General features: G+C 36.2%; 2 protein-coding genes across 2 annotated transcripts in view; one reads left to right on the top strand and one right to left on the bottom strand.

Annotated features, from left to right (window-relative positions):
- LOC110382206 (cadherin-87A) overlaps positions 1 to 16783 on the bottom strand; it is a 56827-nt gene extending 40044 nt beyond the window's left edge. The window contains exon 1 of the mRNA XM_064037758.1: positions 16461 to 16783. The gene's annotated coding sequence lies outside the window, so the exon portion shown is untranslated. The remainder of the gene's footprint in view (positions 1 to 16460) is intronic.
- Positions 16784 to 17180: 397 nt separating this feature from the next.
- On the top strand, positions 17181 to 17573 carry LOC135117775 (uncharacterized). The gene has a single exon (XM_064037917.1). The coding sequence runs from the start codon at positions 17181 to 17183 to the stop codon at positions 17571 to 17573; it is 393 nt and encodes a 130-aa protein (XP_063893987.1).
- Positions 17574 to 20140: the final 2567 nt, after the last annotated feature.

The following is a 20140-nucleotide window of genomic DNA, read 5'->3' as shown; positions in this document are numbered from 1 at the left end:
TTTTTCAGGGAAGCAAGAACTGAAGAAATAAGAGGTGCAGCTAAAATCACTTGTAAGAATGTTCAAGTGACAGTTTTTAACACTATTACAACTTACAGAATTGTCCTGACATAATTCGTATTAACAGCATTGTTAAAGGCCTGCATCTTAGCTAGCTCCTAGGTACACAGGCGAGATTTATTTATATCATGTCACTCCCAAAGTAAAAGTAGTTCAACACCATTCCTCAATAGAACACAAAAACGTCACCACAGTACCAAAGCTTGCGTAAGCGCAGATAGGAAACGTAGGCGCATTACCAGCTCCTACACTACTTGTAGGAAATGAGAAGTCGTACCTATTTACAGCAAAAATGTGATCATGTAGCATTTCCTTATTTATATTGAAAGGTGTTATATGATTGTGGCTTGTTTTGTGATTTGACCATGTTGTAGTGTCGATAAGTTTTATTGCCTCCTGTGAGAATAATTGTGGATTCCCATGCAATATTTATTTTATGTTTCTCGGACTTGTTACGGCGCCAAGGTCTTATAGTATAAAACTGATAGAAGTGGTGAAATTCATCGACTATGACTTGATCTTATTCACTTTAGGTTCTTGAGTATATCGACATAGGGTCATTCACTGGATTTGCACCATTGTTTTTGAACATACAGATTCATTCGTGTATTCCCAACCTCTATTGTTTATTTGACAATTATTGAAAGCCTAGCTTGACAGCATATAACAAGACATCTAGCAGTTACATACCTAAAAGACCTACCTACAGGTAGTCAGTTTTGGCGAAAAAATAACAAGAAGGAAACCGCATTTTTGAACAAAGGGCAGTCCGAAACTTGTTACCAAACCGGCAATACTAAGCTTAGTCACTTTTTGTTTCCTGTCTGGATCTACAGAGTCGTGACACAGAAAGCCCAATGTGCCCGTACAGGTTTCTGAATACTTAATGGCACCACTTTCGGCCAAGTTCGAAAGAGAAAGAGGGCGTTTTACAGCCAAGGAATGCTTTTTTTCTTTTAGCAAACCGAAAGAAAAAAAATTATAGTGTACCCATTTTTTATTTGATAATGTTTTCAAAACAACCAAAATTCACATCGCATGGCGTATATCCAGAAGACGCTGGATGCAGGTCGCCTCCAACAGGTATCTGTGGAGATCTAAGGGGGAGGCCTACATATGTTCAGCAGTGGACCTCCTATGGCTGAGATGATGATGATGATGATGGCTTATATTCATCCCACCGACCTGTCAGTTGATTTTAAATATTATAACAAAGTAAAAAAGTACGATACTACATCGACAGTGCGCTTGCACTTTCTATTGGTCCTAAGGGTCCAGTATACCTGACTTTCGAACCCAACTATGAAAACCATTGACCTTCCGGTGTATCGCCGCAATTGAAAGCAAGGCAAGGATGGTCATTACGATCACAAACCAGATATTATGGAAACAAAGCCATAACCATATAATATTATCGATGAACATATTCATTTAACATCTAGCAACAATGATGGGAATCGGGTGACCCGTTTGTAAACATCGTGCGAATATGAATTTAAAACATTATTTGTTTTAACTATACTTACCAGCTGATTCTGTTCCGTGGATAAGGCTCATTTATGAAGGTGTTGATGTCATTGTAATGAAGATAATGCAACAACTCTTTGATTCTCTTGTTTACATAATATTCGGTTCATTGATTCAGATCATCATTCATAATCTCAGCCATAGGACGTCCACTGCTGAACATAGGCCTCCCCCTTAGATCTCCACAGATACCTGTTGGAGGCGACCTGCATCCAGCGTCTTCCGGCGACCTTTATAAGGTCATTGATTCAGATATTCTGGTTGAATTAACCCGCAGTACAATACCGATTTATGTCTCATTATTTAATGCCAAATTAGGACAATCTGTCAACCTTGTCACAACTTTTGCAGTGTACATTTTCTTGTGGGTTTCGTACTTAGTTATATTAGACGATGTCCAAAGACTAAACAACCTACTTAGTATTATACATTCACTTAATTTGAGATTAACCGGACACCAGCTTCTAAATGATTTATAGGTAACATCACATTAGTGAGCAAAGATAGATCCTCAAAATCTTAAATGCCAGTCAGTGCAGACAGCAGTACTTGGGCCATTCCTCCCTGAAGCACTAAATAGCCTCAAGTTCCCAGGACCACACAAGTACATGAGATTTTGTTATGCATGACAATGACTAGATTTCCTCACGTTTGCATCGACTCACGACGTTTGATGGAACAGTGGTGATTGTGGGCATAAAGCTTGCCACACACTGTCCGATCGATTGTCACGACGTAACTTCGATTTGGACGAAATTACAACTATGTACAGACAAGAGCGCATCCACAATACTTACATCAATCTGTCAATTTTTTAAATAGATTTTCAACCTTATCACAATAATGGAAGGTTAATATTAGATTGGTCTGTACTAAGTTCTGTTTTTCCTTTTATTTTTTTAAGTATGATGAGATCAAGAACCTTATTAAGTTTTTCAAGTCTACCTGTGTGCTCCAGTCTAGGCAAATTACAGATCCAATTTTTGGACCCTTAAGAAAGTCTCAATTTATACATCGATAAAATGTGTTTATGTTCAAAATAACAAGAAAAAAACGATCTACGCTTTACAGACACTATTTTTAAACGATACAGTGACTAGTTTCAGTTATCTTATTTTTAATAGATACAGCATCTTCTTAACTTTCTATTTCACCTATTTTTGATGAGATGTTTTGTATAGCATCACTTACAGGTTAAGTTTTCACTGAGTTGTGCAACAGAAGTTAACGCTTCATTCTGGTACGTCACGACGGCTGACCAATTGTTCGTTTCATAATAGGCAAAGGAAGAAAAAGAAAGTCTTTGGACAATGGTCTAGGCTTGAAAGAATGGTGTTTTTATCGACCATGTTGAAATTATGTATTATTCAAACATTTTTACAGACGTAAGTGCAGTTGCAAAACGGTTTAGACTTTTCTGCAAAACAGAAGAAATTGAAACAGAATTTATACAGTTTAACTGCTTAACTCATTGACAAGATAATTGGTAAAAATCGGCCAGATAACTTCATAAAAAGTATTGGTAAGATTTTTTACGTAGCTTCTAAAAGCAAAGGTAACTGTCCCCAAAATGTTCAAAGAAAACTCCCTCCCGTTTTGATTGCAGTTAACATAACCAGATGGCGTTGGCGTCGAAATAGATCGCGATATGGTTTCGTTACACGCAGAACATTAAGTACAAGCTCGTGTTCGTTCATATTAATTTATACGAGAACTAGTATTAATAAGTCTCCGATGGTCCTCAAAATATTTTTGGATCAACATAGGTTAGGTTACTATGTTGATTAATTATGGTTAAAATAAAATGCTCAGCACTTAACTAAAAGAAAACAATTTTAATATGACTTTTTATTTAAAAACTCAGTTTAAAAATAAAATGCAGCTAAAATCAATGCAATAAATGATTAACAATTAGGTACTTAATTAATTGAAACATTCTTGTAAGCAGTAGTTTATATGTTTAATATGTATTTTTGAAAAAAAGTCCTAAGTATCAAGATTGTTTAACTTTAGTTAAGTGTTTACTCAAATGGAGAATATTTGATTATTCGATAATTTCTTCTCATAAAAAACAGATAAAAAATCTTGAAACATCAGAATCGCTGTCACTCCTTAGAAGTCTATTAATGCGTATTTAGTATGGTAAGATTGATTAATCGCTTACCAATAACTATTTTGTAATTCAGATCATATGATTAAGAATTGCGCTGCTCATTAATGCTGTCTTAAGAAAAAGTCGCATATACACGCACGCGATATCTTCCTTATATTACAACATAAATAGGGGTCAGCATGGCTTCTTCTAAGCTCCTCTATCGGATATTTTCTCACAAGCAAGTGATATTCTTTCCAGCCAGCATGGCGTCTTTCACATCATCTCAGAAAAATCTTAACAACTTTCATCATCATCATCATCATCTTAGCCATAGGACGTCCACTGCCGAACATAGGTCTCCCCCTATATCCTCCTCCATAGGCGCGAACTTTACTAAGTTCAAATTGAACCCTAAAAAAGGTATACAATCCCAATATTAATATGCGGAACCCCTTATTTAACTATCTGATTAAAACGTTACACATGTCAATTTCTTACTAATGCTTTATTGGTAAAAACATTGAACCGCTTAAGTAATACAATTGTTAACTTAGAAACGCTTATTACGTCAGAACTGCAAATGAGAAAACGAATGCACATTATAAAGACTTGTAGTTATTTAATCGATCACATGTATTCTTAGCTTCCCTTAGATAATGGAAATGAATGCTATCCCTCGGTTTTTCTGTATCTCATAAACCGTGATATCTAGACATTTGAAAAAGCTGTAGGAAACTGTGATTACATTTTTACATACCACCAAATCATACTCATCATCTGCCTATCCTTTTCACAACTATGTTGGGGTCAACATACAGTCTAACTGAATGCAGCTGAGTACCAGTGTTTTACAAGGAGCGACTGCCTATCTGTCCTCCTCAACCCAGTTACCCGGGTTAACCAATACCCCTTGGTAAGAACAAACCTCCAGATCGTCCTACTCTATGAATATCGTGACTCCCAAAACCATTTTGACACTTTATTGGAAATATTTAAAAACTTCCTCAGCCAATCAAAGCTTAATGCATTAAATAGTTTCCTATGAATATTCTTGAGAGCACGCGAGAATCTTGGCGACCTTGACGAGAACTGCTATGCATTGGTGATCGGATACAAATGTTAAGCATTCAATCTGTATAGTATTGCACAAATATGTTCGTAGAAAGGTGAATACTGTGTTAGTTTAATTTTATGAATACGTCATAGTTGATTACAAGAACAGAGTCAGTTTTATTTGTTTTAGAGAATTACAGTGAAATTGAATAATGAGCTGAATACATACCTACCTACTTATGGAATAATAGAGAAGAGATAATTACTTTAAGGATTTTCTGAAGTTGCTCCAAATTATAAAGCAGAAAAATCATAGTTTAGTAAAGCTCTGTTCTTATAAGTTTTTTCGTTAGTAAAATACAAGAACGTCATTTTAATTTGGTTGATTCATCAACATCAGAACGTGGAGAGCTGCGATTTTGAAATCACAGCTCTCCACGAGAGCAAGAGGTTCTCAATTTAACCGCGTATTCATTTTTATGACCACAATTCAACGCTGCTAGTAACTGAAATATGACCCGTGCCCTACTCGCTAACCTAGCATCAGCCTAATAAGTAACCACGAACTAAGCTCAGATTGCAAACTATTCTAAATCTTACAAGATCTAAACCGTTGGAGAAAGGCAACAATGGATTACTAATTACAGCAATAACCATGTCACTCTTAATTTTCTTTTTATTGATTCCATTCGATATGGCAATGTGTGGGAATTCTATTGTTTGCAATCGTGGTCTAGATGTGATAGAGTAATGAAATTTTTGATTGCATCGGTGTGGAAAATTAAATGAATCTTGCTTCCAGTTCTATTTGAAATCTAAGAGAATTTTATGAACTGTCATTTGAATATCTTTTGCAGTCTTTATTCTTTATGGGTCAGCTATTAAGTCTGGCAAACAGTCTTACCACGGGGAATTAGGTTGCCACCGGGTAACTGTGTTGAGGATGTCAGAGAGGCAGTCGCTCCTTGTAAAACACTGGTACTCAGCTGCATCCAGTTAGAGTGGAAGCCATAGTTGGTAAAAGCCCAGGCAGATGAGAGAATTTTACGAATCGGAGATGCAATTGCCGTGCCTTCTCTGCCGAAAGAATTTCGATTTTGGTTGGCTAAATGTGCATACTAATTAGCTATGGGTAATATAATGAGCACTAAGTTGGAGTAAACTTTAGTTTCCCCATTTCTCCGCAACTTCGGAAATGTACGAATATGTTTTGATTCCATGTCTATGCTTTTTAAATGACTTACCAAAAAGAAGGAGGGTCTCAATTCTGATGTTATTATATTTTCATGTTTTTATTTTGAGCATGATCTAAAAATGCTAATATGAATTTAATAAATTATCGCTAACTATTGAGTAAAGATTTAATTTAGTGATAATATTTTCCTTTTAATAAGCAAACTTCGTTCAGAATGAATCATGCCTCTTTCTCATTCACTCTGCGTAATAGGGAAGGAAAATATTTTTCAAAGATTGTCGCTAACAGGCAAATAATTTTAAATACTTAATTGCTTTAGGTTTTATTTGGGTTTATCGGGTAAAATAATAGTTTATTGTATTTTTATTGTTAGGTATAAGGGAACAATTAATGTATTATTAGTAATAATATAATAAACAATGGCGTCGATTCCATTGAATATATGGTTAAAGTTCTTCCTATTTATGTCAAAATGTGGTTTTTGATAACATGTCTTATTGAAAAAATATCCTTTCTTCCTACTTACGTAAATTTATTACCTACTAAATAAAAAACCTTTCTTTTTGATTTTCCACAAAAAAAAACAGTATCTCACACTTACACATTCTGAAATCTTTTTAGTAGACTTACATTATATTTTTTAAACCACTCCATTCTACATTATTCAAGTTTAACATTATCGATTACAAAACGAAAAAAACCGCTAAACCACATCATCTGAGTCACATTGACATATTGGCAGACATCTTGAATATTTTAGCATTCAGGTAATGTTAAAATGTAGCGTTTGAAAACTGGTTGTGTTGTGTTGTTGTTAAAAACGCCGATAGTTTGAATTTTTTGCGAAGACAGCGTCTCTCAAACCTTGACCTACACTGGGCGATCGTGTCAAAGTTGCCGTTTTTATTTTTGCGAGTTTGGCATATTTAGTTTATTTACAGTAATGCACGATTGACACTATCTAAGTAACTAGGAGCATGTTTATTTTATCTGCCTTGCCTTTTCCCAACTATTTTGGAGTCGGCTTAAGTTTATTTGTAAGAAACAAAACTTTGCCATTTGCCATTGTTTGTTTGTTTTAAAATGTCTTTATTTTCACAAAAAAAATACACTTGGAATACAAAAAGATCTTATTCTAATTGTTCACGCACTGAGGAAAGTTGTTATTTAGGCTGCATCACCTTTATCAACATTTAAACCTGATTTTAATGCACTATTTCAAACTTATACTTACATTATTATAATCTTAGTATAGCGTAAAGTGGAACTTGTTATGTACACTTTATATCAAACAATGATTACTAGCAAATATTTGCAATCTAAAAACTAAAAAAATATAACTAACTAACAATAAAACTAAATAACAAGAGGGAAGTGGGTATCCGTACATCAATAGTGAATTGCTCGAGCGCCGTGTATGACGAGGCGGCCGGCGATCGGTCGCATCGACGCGCGTACGCGGGTAGCGAGTTTATCGGTGCGGTGACGTAGTAAGGAAGTAGTGATGGGGTAATCTATATCGATTGTAAGTTCTTCTATACGATAGATTATTCAATCTGCTTTTACCTATATTTGAAATAAGACTGTTCTGATGGTGTGGATTGGAAATTAAATAAAATTTACTGGCTAATTTCAATACAAAAGTTTTAATAAGTGGATAATGTATGGCGTTATGGAGGCGATTTAGATTTGTTTTAAACTGGGTTCTGTACGCAATTTTTAAGGCCTTGTTTTGGACAACCTGTAGCTTTTTGTAGTTAGTGTCAGCTAGACTGCTCCAGACAGGGGCTGCATAAGTCAGTACTGGTCGGACGAGGGAGGAATAAATTCGTAGCTTAGTGGCGGCGCTGAGATTAGACTTCCTATTTAAAATCGGGTTTAAGGCGTTAATAGCTTTAATGCCTTTATTTACAAGTTGATCGGCATTTTTGGACCAGTTTAATTTACTGTCCATTACAGTACCAAGATATTTTACTGATTTACTCCAGGGTACAGAGAAGCCATCAATTAAGACAGAGCGTGTTGGTAGTGCCCTCTTGCCTGTGAAAAGAATACTTTCAGTTTTGCTGGAGTTTAACTTAAGCTTCCACTTAGTGAAATATTCACTAAGTAAGCCTATCGACATTTGTAATCTGCTAACTATGAGATCAATATCTTTGGAAGTAGTGTAGGTGGCAGTGTCATCTGCATAGACGGCTAGATGTGTGTGGGGTTGCTTGGGTAAGTCATTTAGGAAAAGAACAAATAAATACGGGCCCAATATGGATCCCTGTGGGACACCGGCAGGGGATGTTTTGGGGTTGGAGTGGACGTTAGATATAAATACCGAGAACGTTCTGCCAGTCAAGTAACACTGTATGAGTTTAACAAGGGATAAAGGTAATTTTAGCGACACAAGTTTATGTAGCAGTCCGGCGTGCCAGACTGAGTCAAACGCCTTTTCTATGTCCAATAAGATCATCCCGGTAGAAAGACCACGATTTAAGTTGTGGGATATGTGCTCAGATACTCGTGCCAACTGTTGGACAGTGGAGTGGCTCTTACGGAAGCCGAATTGTTCTGCCAAAACTAAGTTGTTAGTACATCTCTGTAGGCGATATAATATGATGGATTCAAATAGTTTAGCCAGACTCGGTAAAAGGCTAATGGGACGGTAACTGAAGGGATCTTTCTCATTTTTACCAGGTTTCTTTATGGGAATCACTTTTGCTAATTTCCAAGCCGATGGAAAATAGCAAAGCATTAGGCAGCCATTAAAAAGTTTGGTAAGCAGGACCAAGCATTTTTGTGGCAAGTTCTTTAAAAGAATGTTGGTCAAACCATCTTCCCCGGGAGCTTTACGACTCTTTAACTTGTTTAGTAGAGACCTTAACTCTTTAGGCCTGACAGGAAGAAGAAGTTCTTTGGGTGCAGAATCATTAATCAGGTTGACAGATGATCCAACTTCTCTTTCAATATCTGCCTCTGTTGTAAAATCTGAGGTAAGATGCATATTGGCAAGAAAAGTGTCGGCTAGGACCTCGCACTGTTCGCATGTGGATGTGGTTACACTATTGTCGAGGCGTTTTAGAGATGGAATAACAGACGGTTTTTGCTTAATTTTTTTGACTACTCGCCATATGTCGGAACTTGGGTTATCAACTTTAGAGAGGCGATTATTCCATTGAGCGTCGTTGTGTTTTTTCACTGCATCCTTAATAAGGTACTGGAGACAGTTTACTTCAGAGAACATAAGTTTCTTGATAGAGGGATTTGATTCCTTAAGTGCAAGTTTACGTTTACGGTTTTTATCTTTTATAAGATTTCTGATTCGCCTAGACAGCTTGGGCTCGGAGACACCGGCTGATGTTGGTATACTTTTTGTTTGAGCTTCTTTTATAGCTGATGTTAAGACGTCAATAGAATGGTCGATTTCTTCTGCGGTATTATAAATTGACCTAGACAAAGTGATAGACTGATTGAGATGTTGTCTATATTTATTCTTTCTTATTTCTATTTCTATTTTAGTTAAAAACGCCGATAGTTTGAATTTTTTGCGAAGACAGCGTCTCTCAAACCTTGACCTACACTGGGCGATCGTGTCAAAGTTGCCGTTTTTATTTTTGCGAGTTTGGCATATTTAGTTTATTTACAGTAATGCACGATTGACACTATCTAAGTAACTAGGAGCATGTTTATTTTATCTGCCTTGCCTTTTCCCAACTATTTTGGAGTCGGCTTAAGTTTATTTGTAAGAAACAAAACTTTGCCATTTGCCATTAAAGATGAATAAAAGTTTGAGTATCACTATACTGAACACCGTAACTAATATAGACGTGATTGTAATGACTGAAACTGGTATTTTTGATGATCTAATGTTCATTCAATAATTATAGGTATGTACCAGACACTTTCGAATGTCGAATTGATAGAGTAAAACGCTAACTTGGTCTAGGTTTGTTTGGCGTAAAAAATACCATGGGTAAGTACGGTAAAGTAAGTATTATATTATCTTTAGACACTGTCATGAAACTAAAGTGATCTTCATTTTTAAATGAAAAACACTAATTCTTCAATTTTGGATCTTAGACTTTCCTCCTCTCTATCCAATTTTAAGCCAAAAAAATACCATCATGACGGACATTTTGAATCATCGCCCTTCCCAGGTCGTCAACTTCAAGTATTTTCATATGAACCGGTTTCCATAGCTCGCTAATTATGCAGGCATCTACTGGTTGTAAACTCGGTCACTGCAGTAACGTTTGGACTACCGTCTCTGCCTGTCCCCTAACACCCGTTATGTTTGTATCACGAAATCTCTGAGAGATTTGGCTTGATTTGTTTGTTTGTTCAAACGAGGATTGAATACTTGATTCGAGACTGAATAGTATAAGCTTTATTTGAGATCCTGTTACGCATAGCTCCCACACACTGCAAGCTTTTAGTTGGCCGATAGTTTAGGCCGGGCTTATAAATTAGCATGGAGATGAATGGTACTCGATACTTTAAGTCGTACCATAATATTTACAGTTGTTGGTATACAGGTAATTTATGTCACAATTATGGATTCTAAATTAAATACCATCAACTGGTAGAGCGCACACATAATAACATCAGGTTAAGCGGCTGGTATCAGACCAACTAAAAGTTTGATTCTTTAGATTTATGATAACTTTACTGTAAGGCAGAAGCTATCTAAACAGCAAGGTTTAGGTTAGATAAGGCAAAATTTTCAAGTTTATGATTTCTATGAGTTGACTAATGGAACTATGCTATTTTCAGCATATTTACACAAGAATATGCAGTCGGCAAAGCCAGACGAAGTTTATAGCCATTTGAACATCTTTTAATTATATGCCGAGCTTAGTAATGAAACATTCACAATTGCTTGCTGTTAATTACTGAACCCTAAGTGGTCTCGCGGGAAGTCATTAATTAAGTAATTGCTTCGAACAATCAAAGGCACTGCAAATATAGGAAAGATTCTAAAGAATGGTTGGTAAATGCCTGTTAGGGTATATGGTCACAATTAATTACAAGACGAAGGAAGTCAAATAGGAGTCTGATTGCTTAGTCAAGACGTGCTGCAAAAAATTCAGCATACATTTCTAAATTACTTACAATTTCAATTACATTTGGTCTCTTCAAAATACTTTCAATCAGTCAATCAAACATTAGCTAGATCTCTAAAAATAGCACGTTCGGAGAGCTCTATAACAGCAAATAAAATTCACTGTTGTACTAAAAGATTTATATGTTCGGAACTCGTTTAGAGGCCTTTTGTGTGCAGACAACGAGCCTTTGTATCTGGTCTGGGTCTCGAATGGGGGCCGCGTAGTAAACCGACAGGTCATCTAGAAAGTGTTCTACCTAGTTCACGGTCTTTAGGGGTTCTTCTGGTTTAATTTTGAAAATGTTTCCTGATAAAATTGTACACAGATTTGCAAAGAGGAAGTTTATGTGCTACACTGTACCATTTGCGAAGCGATTTCGGCGCCATCTTAAGATAGTTTCGAGATTCGCCATCTGCAGTTATGGGACAACACAAAGATATTTCTACTGCGGTAATGACTAGCTAGCGAAATGTGGCCCAGCATTTCTTGTAAAAATTTGCATTATGTCGTATTTGTTAAGGTAACCTTCAGAACACATGGCACTATCACATAATGTAGCGCCTAATAGGTAGTAAAATATTAATTATCACGATAAAACGGAAGAAAGAATAAGCTGTCTAGTTTGTTTATCAAGTCAGATAACCATTTAAGACTAAGGCATCCGGAAGCGAAGGAAGCGAAAAAATGAGCAGACACAAATGCTTGTTGACAGTTTTTATATAGACGTCTCTCGTGGATGTGGTTTATTATTTTAACATCAGCATTATATTTTAAAGTTAGTGGGACTAACGACCTAGACCTGGACTAACGTGATGTGGAACAAAGTGTGGCTTGGAGAACTGCAATCTTATTCTAAGCTGAGACCCTACAATCCCGCATTTCATATCATCACACTTTGGTTGTACTAGAGACACACAGTTATTTTTTTTAAATCAACAGACGACCTTTGAGGAAGACGTGAAAGACTTGTACCATGTAAAAGACATCTTTGTTCATTCTACAGCCCTTTGTATACCAAAACTGCGGTAACTCTTTCTAACAATCCCATTGATACTACATGCTGCTGCAAATCATTCTTTCTCTAAGCATGAAATTGGCGAAGTACACCATGAAAGACCAAGTCTTTTTATCGATTGCTCGTCTCGGTCAGAACAAATCAACTTTTGTTAGATCTTGCTTTCGAATAAACACGTGGAACTAAAAGTCGTCGTTTGAAGAAAGTATTTTATGTTATAGTAAGTAAAAGGTTTTAGAAATGTATTGAAGCTTTTAAAAGGTTTACACTGTTGATTGCTTGACAAACATGCTGTAGGATACACTATGTAATTTTACGGTTTCGTTACAATACGGGAGGGATCTTTGTGATAACTTGTTACATTGTCTTAGAGTGAAAACCTCAAAAGTTAATTTTTTATTGCCTTTTTGAAAACAAAACGTCGCAGTGCACATCTTATTTCTGAATCCTTTTTACGAGGTTTTCACTCTAAGATCGTATGCGAAGTTGGATTGTGTACTTAAACTTTGCCTCTTTTGTAAAAGCCTATTTTTTGTACAAGCAAGGTTCACGCAACCATACCGTACTCTGTACTTATTCATCTGGTTTTCTTATGGTTTATGTTTTAAGCAAGTCGTAAACAAGCATCGATTGATAATATTAATTCTACCAAATCTGATACCACATAAAATGGAACCAGTTGTAGGCAGAACTCGTTTTGTGACCGATACAACGATACGACACAATATTTGCATAACTGCATCAAATTCGAGTCCGTGCCGAATATCAACATTAACATCAATTGATCTTTCATAATATTATGTTACGAATTCTATCTCTATACTAAAATACCTAACTGAAGAGTTTGTTTGCTCTAATGTCAGGAATTACTGGTCAGTTTTTTTTTCAGTGTCATATAGCCCATTTATCGAGGAAGGTTACTGACTACTTTTCGTCCGGGTGAGTGCAGTAGTTCCCATTGGACGATCTGCGGGCAGAATCTATAGTGTATTGATAAATAACCATGTGACCTACGGGCTACGGATATATCTATACGGAACCCGTTTATCTATATCGGGCAAGCTCAATCGCCATTGTTGCCGGCTTTCCAATAAGGTTCGTGTGACCAAGAGTTGCTGAAGAAAGTGACATACCTAACATAGGTATCTATTATGATTGTTTTGAAGTATATGAGTGTGGTGGACTGAATTTTAATCAGCTTTGGAAGGTCATGTGAGATAGCTAAGGATTGTAGTGGTTTTGACGGATTTAAATCGGAAATGTATAGTCAAGTGGATGAGTAATTTAGCATGGTGAGCTTGGAAAAAATACGGAAATAGTACGATAGGGACGCGGATACGACAGGGAGGAGTAGGTACTTAAAAGTTTATTTTTAAATATCGTTCGCCAAGCAGTTTTATGATGTAAGATCATGTCCCTATCTACGTGGATAAAGGGCGTTTTCTAAAGGCAGAGGAAAATAAACTTAAAACTGGATTACATTTGAAATACTGCATCTAAAGTAAGCTCAAAAGCAGTTCTACTGGAAAGCCGGATTCCCGCATCTCGTTATTAGTCATAGCCCCTATGAATACCATTTATTTACGTCATTGTTATATTTTGTAACTTCCAGGAAACTATTTTAAGCTGTTTAAAGTCCCAATAAATGGGTGTTCAAAATTAATACGTACCCCTAATTAGGTTCTTAATTTTTCAAACAATGACGACGTGATTATTACTTAATGGATCGTTCATGATTTGGGTTTTTGGGAACCCAGGTAGGTAGGTGTGAGTCAAAAGCCTAAGAAGTTCCAGGAAATACACCTTTTGAACCACCAAAACGTGTTTGATAGATGGCAAAAATTACGATATGGCAATCTTTATTGCCTACCAAGAAGTTTGGGGTTTTGCACTGAAACAAAAGCTGGCTCCATGGCTGCCCGAAAATAGCTTCGGGAGTAATTTTGGCGCTAACACCATTTGCCTAGCCTTTTCGCAAATGTTCGCGTTGGCTTACAGTTTAAACTGCAGGGAATACCAGTGTTTTACATGGAGCAACTACCTATCTGAACAGCTAAGACTACTTGTCAGACTTTTTGGCTTCGGACTATACATACATACAGCCAGGGCCTACCAATTTATCGTGCCTTCCGAAACATGGAGGAACTCATCATCACATAGTGGTCACCCATCCACGGACCGAAAGAGCTGAAAACTACTTAAGCTTATGATCGATCGACTCAGTAAGTGTTACTTGGCTACGAGTTCCTCAGACATTCACAGAGTAGGTAAAAATACCGTTGTCTTTACATAAATGATTAACATAAGAATAGATACGATAATTGACAAGAGAACCTGAACAGTTTACAATACTGACATGAATAATTTAAGTAATAATTTAGGTGTTTTCTCTCACAGACTGACAAACGTGCGTGACAAACCGGTGGAGAATGGCAAATGGGGACCTTTGCAACAAGGTCGCGGCTTGCTTAACTCTCGAAGTCTGCTATTTATCTTTATGAATCATAGGTGAGAAATATTGACCTTATCCTGTTGAAAAGTCTATCAAACTTTTTCATGTAAGGATGAATGTAAACAGTTGCCTGTGCTTATTTTACCGTAACAAAAAAAAACTAATTGAATGGAACAAGAATTTGAATTTGGCAGAAAATCATAATTCAGTTGTTTGTTTCTATATTACAGCATAATAAATGAAGAAACAGATAATAATGATTATAAGATCAAGGAATGTCGTAATAATTACGTCGGACTAGGGTCATTTCGCCTGTTCGCGACCATCGCCCAGTTCGCGTCCATTTTGCCGATCTCCTTTAAAAAAACTTCGAAAACAAGATAATTAACACACCAATCAAACGAAAGATCATTACCGCTAATACGTTAATGTATAAGAGGCACGCACAGATAGACAAAAGTTCTGTGCGTCCAACCAATCCTTTTAGAAAAAATAATTAGTCTAGGCTCTTCAACAAGAAAGCGCAAACACGCTGAATTTTAGATAAAAATTAGTGTGCAGCGGCGTGTTTGATGGTAAGTTTTATATTGTTTTATGTGAATTTTAGGATAGATAGCTATTTCTACAGTTTAATGATGAATAAAGGTATAATGTTTTTTATGAATTTGGTAATGTTTTTTATATTTAACGAATAAAACAAGGTGGACGCGAATTACTACATCGAATTTTACAAAACTTCCACTTTGCGTCCACAATGGACGCGAACTAAAACTATCCTCTATACTAATAAACCAAATTGCGTCCACTGTTTTCGTTAAATACTTGCTTATAAAAAATAATTAAAACATGGGTACTGTTTAATATATTAAGATTAAACAGTAAATTTTTAATTTTTTTTGTTATTTTAAATTAAAAATCAACATTATCATCATTTAAAATTCACTTAAAAAAAATAAAAATAATTTTTCTCAACATTGGTTTAAGTAACTTAAAATTAGGCAATTAATTTTGCAACTTGAAAAATAAACAATAATCAGTTCTGTTAATTTTACCCTAAAATCACAGGGAAAGACCCGCGTTGATTATAGTAAGTTTTTGGCCATATTAAATTAACAAAACAATATTACAATTTTGTCTAAACATACAACTAAAAGAATTGTTGAGTCAATAAATTATCAGACAAGGTAGCATATTCTTTGAATATTTTTTTATCGATTTATTCTTCTCTCGAATATCATTTAATGCTTTCTTTAAATCTTCTTCTGTGTATGTTGTCTTTTCCTTCTTTTTTCCTGTATTCGAAGAACTTATCTTAAATGAAATTACATATTAATATATTAAGATTAAACAGTACATTTTTTTTTATTAAGATATATACGTGGTTATAATTAAATTATAATTAAATATTTAAATTATAATTATAATTATAACCACGTATATATCTTAATAAAAAAATGTACTGTTTAATCTTATTTTAAGTTACTTAAACCAATGTTGAGAAGAATTATTTTTATTTTTTAAAGTGAATTTTAAATGATGATAATGTTGATTTTTAATAATTAAGTTTATTGTTAAATAAAGAAATTGTTCAAATACAATCTTTCTTTATTAATTCTTAACAATTTCACCCCTATATTCCTTTTCAAAGCCGCTGGACGCGAACTGGACCATGGGTGGACGCGAATTGGATTTTGTGGACGCAAACTGGGTAAAACGCCTAATTCTGAGGTTTATCGATTTAAATAGAAAACGTAAAATATTTCTAATACAACTGAAAGTTAATCTTAAAATAGAGTATATAAGGAATACATTACACAAATTTGACATGGAAATGAGTGCTGGAGCATTTTTATTATCGCCGTCAAACTTGCCAACTGCACTAAATGGTCGCCAACAGGCGAAATGACCCTATTTTGCAATAACAAAACAGTTGCTCGTGGTATTTTAAGTACGATACAAATATCTCTTACCGTGAATAGTGTCAGTCGAAAATCACACGCGTTGCATCCTGTACTTTTTATTCACAAAAACGGGCTTCATTTACTAGGTGTGTTCGTTTTGATACCACACCAGTTCACAGCTCAACAATACCGTTATTTCAACAGCTTGGCATCACACAAAACGTGTAAATGTATCACAAAAACACACTGAACAACACTTTTGAAGTAACACAGACCTACATAATTACTGTTTAATTAATATTGTTTTATATACACGATGTTACAAATAAAATTAAAGTTAAAAACCGTTCTGTAACCCGCTACCGTGGAATTTAGTTCGACAACTGACAACTCGTGTTTACGTTACGTTCCATTGACACGATTCTAGCTATCTCTTTCTAGCGTCAACTATCAATGAGTGGGTGAAAGAGAGAAAAGATGTTAACCGTAATGTAATTTTTCGACGCGATTGCAGCGCCTCTGGTGGTTATAAATAGAACTATGAAGGGAAGAAGGCTTTGATTTTATTGATTGTGTTCTTGTTTCTTTGGTTTGCCGATAGAGAGCGGTAGTAAATGTGGACAAAAGTAAACATTTCTGCTATAGATGTCGCTGTAATCAAATAATAAAATTGTTAATGAACGCCCTTACAGCGGACATACAGGAGGAGGTCCCCTGGTGTATGCTTTTCGCCGATGACATTGTTCTGGTGGGGGAGAGTGGGCCAGAGGTCCAGAGCAGATTGGAGGCATGGCGGCTAAGACTCGAGACGGTGGGTTTAAAGGTCAGCAAGAGCAAAACAGAGTACCATTGCATTGCGATTTTGGCGGTTTATCAAGACCCATGACCATAACCCTAGCCGGCATGCCCCTACCAGTCTGCTCCGACTTCCGGTACCTTGGTTCACTCGTCCAAAGTGACGGTGAGGTGGACAGTTACGTTACGCATCGGATCAATTCTGGATGGATGAAGTGGCGACAGGTAACAAGCACCATTTGTGACCCACCGATGCCCCTCAAACTGAAGGGCAAAATTTACAAATCCGTAATAAGACCTGTTGTCCTGTATGGCTCAGAGTGTTGGGCATTGAAAAAGAAGGATGAGAAAAGAGTGCATGTCGCAGAGATGAGAATGCTGAGATAGATGTGTGGGGTTACCAGAATGGACAAAGTGAGGAATGAGTATATCAGAGGAAGCCTGAAAGTAGCGCCAGTGACAGAAAAAATGAGAGGTCAGCGTTTGTCGTGGTATGGGGCATGTGATGAGACGGTGTGAAACGCATGCTACAAAGAGTGTGCTAAGTATGAATGTGGAAGGATGGAGAGGCAGAGGTAGACCGAGGAAAAGATGCATTGATTGCCTGAAAGAGGATATGAAGCAGAAGGGAGTGAATGTAAGTATGACGTCTGACAGAGAGGAATGGAAGAAAAAGACATGTTGCACCGACCCCAAATGACTTGGGAACAGGGCAGGGAGATGATGATGTCGCTGTAATCAATTTAGTCTACAGTGTTTATTTTGTTTAGGTACATAAGATACTTAATTAGACTGTCTGATTATCATGTATCGAGCTGACAAACATATGAAATTCGCATCAATTAAGCCTATTACAGTTAGGTATCCTCTGTACTCAACCTTGCTTCTGGCACTTTGGATCTGGGCGTCTCATCGCTGCCTCTGTGGTACAGCTGCTTATGGTGCAGCTAGAGTGGGGGTCGCATAGCGCGTCTTTTGGATTTCAAAAACATCTGCATCCTTTCATCAGAAAACCTGTAAGCCTAAAATATATATTACCAGAAGCTGCTGCCTGCTGCATGTGGATCAAATGTAGCTTTCGTCACACCTATTGCTTCAAATCGGTGACCCTAGACAGGGTCCTATGAAAAGTCACACTAGTTGCACCATGGACTTATATAAGGGGGGAGTCCAGGGGTCCAGACCCCCCCATTCTTATTCATCTTACTCGTCCAACAGAAACTACTCTCTAATCTATTCTCTTATGTACTATCTCATGTATTCTCTTATGTACTCTCTTATGTATTCTCTTATGTACTCCTCTTATGTACTCTCTTATCTATTCTCTTATGTACTCTCTTATGTACTCCTCTTATGCACTCTCTTATCTATTCTCTTATGTACACTCTTATATACTCTCTTTAGTATTCTCTTATGCATTCTCTTATGTATTCTCATATGTACTCTCTTATGTACTCTCTTATGTATTCTCTTATGTACACTCTTATATACTCTCTTATCTATTATCTTATATACTCTCTTATGTATTCTCTTATGTACTCTCTCATGTTTTATTTGCCTTTCGCATTCAATTTAACTATACATAGGTTCAGTTTGGGCCGAGTTCTGTTTTTTACTTGTCTTATTTTTCTGACTGCATAAGCTGCGGAACTCAGCCTTTTCGACAGTGGTGAGATGTGGGCACCCCATTGCAATTTACAGTCAATGATGATGCCCAGGAAGACGGTTTGACTAATAACATCTAATTTATTATCGTCCAGAACGATATTGAGCCCTACTGGAGTTACACTACTAGTTTTTTAGGTTTTATGGTACAAACAAACAAAAAGAAAGGCTCCTCATTCTCTTCATTATATCAGGTACCTTGTACCAATAAATATCAAGCGTGAGTTGCTAAGAAAATTCACATTTCCTTTTCTTCGCGCAGTCGGATATTAAAAGTGAATGCACATTGCAGAGATACAGCGAGCGATTGCGTTGCGTAATCACAAATTTATTAATTTGTCAATCTGTGGCAGTTGCTGATAATCATGTCTTTAACATTCGCAACTTGAATTGTTTTATCCAGAAGATTAATAAGTCATTTAATACTAGTGTACCTACTACTACCACAGACAGAATACCTAAGTATGCTATTTTCAGGAACTAGCCAGACTAAAGAAAATCATTTAAATCGGATCAGTATTTTTAAGACACACCACGTCGTTACCTACCTATATTATTCAAAACCATACTCCTGCTTTGTAATAATTTTGTATATACAACAGCATTTGCCAAAATATGTGCAAGCGGATGTAGGAGCGGGGATAAATCCACCATGTTCCTTCTTAAGCTCTTTATGTACCAGAGCCGCGGTAACTCCTTCGAACAATCCCGCAACCCTGGCAAGGAGGAGGAGGGTATCAATTCCAATTTTTATTCGATTTTTTATAAGAACAAAACTATGTATGTATGTATATAAACTATAAATAGATAAGTCGTAGGTATAATATTGCAGTAGTAAACAAGCAAGCGACTGCAACCGTCCGCTGCGCACGCGCAAATCATTTCACTCTCTATAGCCATTGATCGGCAACATTTGGTTTGCATATTGAATATTAGGTATTATTCATATTTCTTAAAGATTGTATCAATCGTTATATTTAGGTATGTTAAAAATATTTTTTCTACTGAAAGCTCTGGAATTTGACTATCCACTGTGGACCCTGACTCTAGAGTTAAACCATGGACTGGCAGTTGATTCTTTTAATACTATTCTATATGGTATTTAAAGTTAGTTAAAATAAAAGAACATCTAAAGTTAGTAAGTACTAAGTGACATACATACTTAAGTATGGAAAAAGCGGAAATATGTCAGTATGTGCAATTATCTCTATCATTAATCTTTGGAACACACAATATTTGAATACCGCCTTTCACCGCAGAAAACCCAATTTTCATAATTTTCTTCACGG

The sequence above is a fragment of the Helicoverpa armigera genome, chromosome 14 (genome assembly GCF_030705265.1).
Source record: "Helicoverpa armigera isolate CAAS_96S chromosome 14, ASM3070526v1, whole genome shotgun sequence".
Lineage (NCBI taxonomy): Eukaryota > Metazoa > Arthropoda > Insecta > Lepidoptera > Noctuidae > Helicoverpa > Helicoverpa armigera.
This window is presented reverse-complemented; position numbering and strand designations above follow the sequence as displayed.